Source organism: Sphaeroforma arctica, assembly GCF_001186125.1.
Source record: "Sphaeroforma arctica JP610 unplaced genomic scaffold supercont1.628, whole genome shotgun sequence".
NCBI lineage: Eukaryota > Ichthyosporea > Ichthyophonida > Sphaeroforma > Sphaeroforma arctica.
In genome coordinates this window covers 33,837-37,730 of record NW_014039930.1, presented here as the reverse complement: position 1 = coordinate 37,730, position 3,894 = coordinate 33,837, and the positions used below count along the sequence as shown (strand labels likewise).

At 38.4% G+C, this 3,894-nt stretch overlaps 1 protein-coding gene across 1 annotated transcript in view; it reads left to right on the top strand.

Moving 5' to 3' along the window:
• The first annotated feature begins 3,234 nt into the window (after nt 1–3,234).
• SARC_07701 (hypothetical protein) overlaps nt 3,235–3,894 on the top strand; it is an 8,380-nt gene continuing 7,720 nt past the window's right edge. Inside the window, exon 1 of the mRNA XM_014298348.1 lies at nt 3,235–3,662. Coding sequence (XP_014153823.1) covers nt 3,600–3,662 — 63 coding nt within the window. The 5' untranslated portion in view covers nt 3,235–3,599. The remainder of the gene's footprint in view (nt 3,663–3,894) is intronic.

Genomic DNA, 3,894 nt, shown 5'->3' with positions numbered 1-3,894 from the left:
TATACATTGAGAGAAAGATTTTTGTTGGAGTTTGTGTGTGCGTGTGTAATAGTACCAGTAGGCTTCTTGCATGACCCTCTGGATAGTTTTTCGAAAAATTACTTTGTCTCCAGGAAGATAAAACTTTACCACGGAGACTCAATGCAGAGGGTCATGTTTCTTGCCAACATATTTGTAGTTAGGATCGTGTCGTCTTTTTATACTTGCTTATAGTTTTTTTCTGGCTTGGAGAGAGAATGGGATACTGTAACTCATAACTTTGATGTTGATACATTAATATACGCACGCATTCCGTGGCTCGTGAGTTCAGTCAACGCATGTTTATAAATTTGATACCTCATATGACATATGTAAACAGAATCTACGGTTTTTGCCGTGTAAATTGTGACAGTGTAAAATTGAAACAGTCAAAAAGCAGCTTTTATAAATTAGCTGTAACCTACTTGCTGAAATTACTGTAATGCTATGTATGTAGAGTATTTATACTATGTAGTCATATAGTATGTAAATCTGTATTGCTATCAGAATTCAGAATTCAGAGTGTCAATTATCGAAGATCATTTTTTTTAACCAATGGACATCCAATCAAATTTGACTCGGAAATCTTTACTCAATAAGCTAGTAAACAACCCTTTGTAAATTTACTTTAAGGGTTTCAATTTTACATCGGTATTATTATAAATGGCTTCACGTTCTAATTTGAATTAATGTCGTATATAAATTTCATTGTTTTTTACCGTGTATGTATCTTCAAGATTTTTGTCCAGAATAAAAATAAAGCAATATAGGAATTTTTCATTATTTTAATACAATTGTTGTTTTATACGGCAGCTTTCTCATGCGTGTTGTCAAATGTTTCATTAGTATGTAATCAATGGCGTATCATATCAATCACGTACGTTTGGCCAGTATTCAATTCATATCTGACCCGAACTAAAAGAATTCCCTACTACCGATGTTAATTTACTCGCGCATGCTCGGGCATATAACAACGGAACATTACTTGATATTAATATCAGAGCGGTATAGTATCATACAAGATCACATGTCCTTCATTCTTACCCAAGACATATGTGAACGGATTCGTATAGAACAAGCTAAGATGCTCCACTCGGAGGATACTTGTGAACAATCACTTGCTTCGAAAGGACAAACATTCGCTATCGGCTACAACGCAAGAAGTGATAAATCTGGGAAGCGGACCAATGTCGACCTAATAGACTCTGTACGCAGAGTGCAAATACATATACAACTTGCTTATATTCTACTAGGTCGGAACAACCTGAGCGAGAACGAATTGATGGCAATGCCCTATAGTGTAAAAACACTCAGGGTACTTGAGAAACAACGGAAGTATATCAAACTCAACAATCAGTGCAAAAGATTGCTCTGCATGTACGAAAAATGGTGGCTAACGGCATTCCATACTTCTGGAAAAGACATCGTTTGCAGTCTTTTCCGTGATATGCGAGAAAATCATTTCAATTGTGCTTATACGCCGCAGAAAACGCTACATAAGTTGGTAAATCTGAACTTGGGAAGCTTTTACACACGATCTAGTACCACGAATGTATATCAAGTTACATTTCTCTCACCAAATCGCGACACAGCACAGTCGCCCACTACACTTTCATTTGGAAATCGGTTCATTCCAAAGCGAAAGTCTCCAAAAGAACAGCAGGGGTCTAGGCACTCTTTTGATGACACAATCGTCGGTGACGGTTATAAATATGCCATGCAAGAAGCAAACGGAGGTAGACGTTCTAGGGGCGCTGCGCGTGCGACAAGGGTGAATGCGTCCAGAGCTGGGTCACTCGCACTCATAGAAACCAGAAATAAGGTCTTGGAACAACTGACATGTATGTGCGCAAAAAGAAGATTGTCACCAAATGAGACTCAGTTGGCTATGGGCAAAGAAAATGAGTGTCTCTGTTCGACGCCTTCGTCAGTTGAACCTGCGTCAGCCAGGTGTGTATCTAGATTTCAAGTAACTCACGAATGTAATCCAATCTCAAACACCGACAATGACATTGATCATGCGCCACCAACGAGTCCCTACCGGAAAGCGACAAAGTTTTTAATGAAGTTTACTCGCACGAAGCAAACTCCAAACAAGCAAAAAGAGCGCTTAAAAGGAATAAGAGCGCATCAGAGTGCATCCGATATTCTATCTGAGAATTCGTATGATGCATTGTCCAGTGTGTCGCTAACAATGCGAAGGCAGAATTCTCTGGGTGATACATTACAACATGCCGTATCACGCACCGCCCATGCCCCGTAGGACTATGGTAGGATGCGAGTGGTGTATAGTAAAAATCGTGGAAAAGCCAGTATACCCGGGAGTTTGAACCTTTGATAGGCTTCCACTGATTCGATCAAAGATGAGAAACGCGGCAATACTGGAAGCGATACAGACACCAAACTGCGATTCTAGATGACTGATGTGTTGCGATCCATTGTGCGTTTCTACTCCTGGCCAAAAATATACACCAGGATCCACTGACAAAAGCATTATTTTCACCTACGAATATCGCCGTGTCATGAGCAGCGCCATCTAAGGAGGTATCCAAGAAATCGACAAATATATATATAAAATACGAAGCAGCAACACAGTTTGTTTGCTCTATTTTCAACAAACAACAAAATAAATTATATACGAGCGAGAGTTCTTAAAGCAAGTAAATATACACATTTATCTGGGACAAGAATCTTGTATAAATACGTGTATACACAGTAAACCATAAAATATGTGAGTGGCCGGGAAATAGACAAACATGTACATAAAGAATAAAGCAGCTGCACAGTATGTGTGCCAGGTTTTTAATAGACAACATATTTCAAAACAATTGCATATGTATACGTTGAGGCTTATCGAGTGTTAATATAAAGCCAAGGTAAAAATACATACACCCCAGCAAGTATTATCCTGATACATACAAAGTTCTTAATTTAAGTAAAGCTACTTGCATCCCCTCATCTCCGCATAAGTAACTACATATTCGTAGTAGTATATAAAATACCCAACATAAACTTGCGTATATATTTAAATGGACTATATTTTGAAATATGTATGAAATTATCGATAAAATTTTAAGAAGAAAAAAAATGATATTTATATCCAAAACGGGAAGTGGCGAGGTTTTTATGGTTCACAGTTCACACTCCGCTGTTGGTAAATATTTGATAATACATTACAATATACATACTGTCAAATATATGTGAATACATACAGAGCAAAGATTCCAGTCTTTTCAGCGTTCGTCCCACCTTGCATGAAGATAAGCAACGCTTGCGCACGAAATATAAGCGTATAAATCAGTTACAGAAGAGCACAAGCAAGTAGGATTGAATGGCTCGAATGAACGTTTAGCGTGACGCATTGAACACGGGATTTAAGCCAGATTTTTCGGTATAGTCGCGTAGATTATTTTTAAATAGCGAACCCCTACTTACAAATTGGGCTTCGTAAGTTAATCGTCTCCTGCCGTAGATTCTGGGTGCGAAAGCTGCCTTATAGTGCATACACCTCCTGGTTACCACAATTAAGAAAGGAATGAGTAGCAGAACACAACGGTGAGCAGTGTACAGAACCAGTCACTATGAATTGTTTTGCGGGGTTGTGTTCGTCGCAGGACGAACAAGACGCATCACAAAAGAACATGGTAAGTAATATTTAATTTACCGGCATGGCACATATGTATGTGCATCGTGGACTTCTGTACGTTGCGTACGATATGCCAGAATGTTTTGTCTATAGCACACTGTGGTTGTTGGTATTTGCCAATGCGTACTTGTCAAACGTGTGCTCATAATAATATATATATATATATATATATATATATATATATATATATGTGTGTGTGTGTGTGTCTCTCGTCGTGTGTGTGAGACACG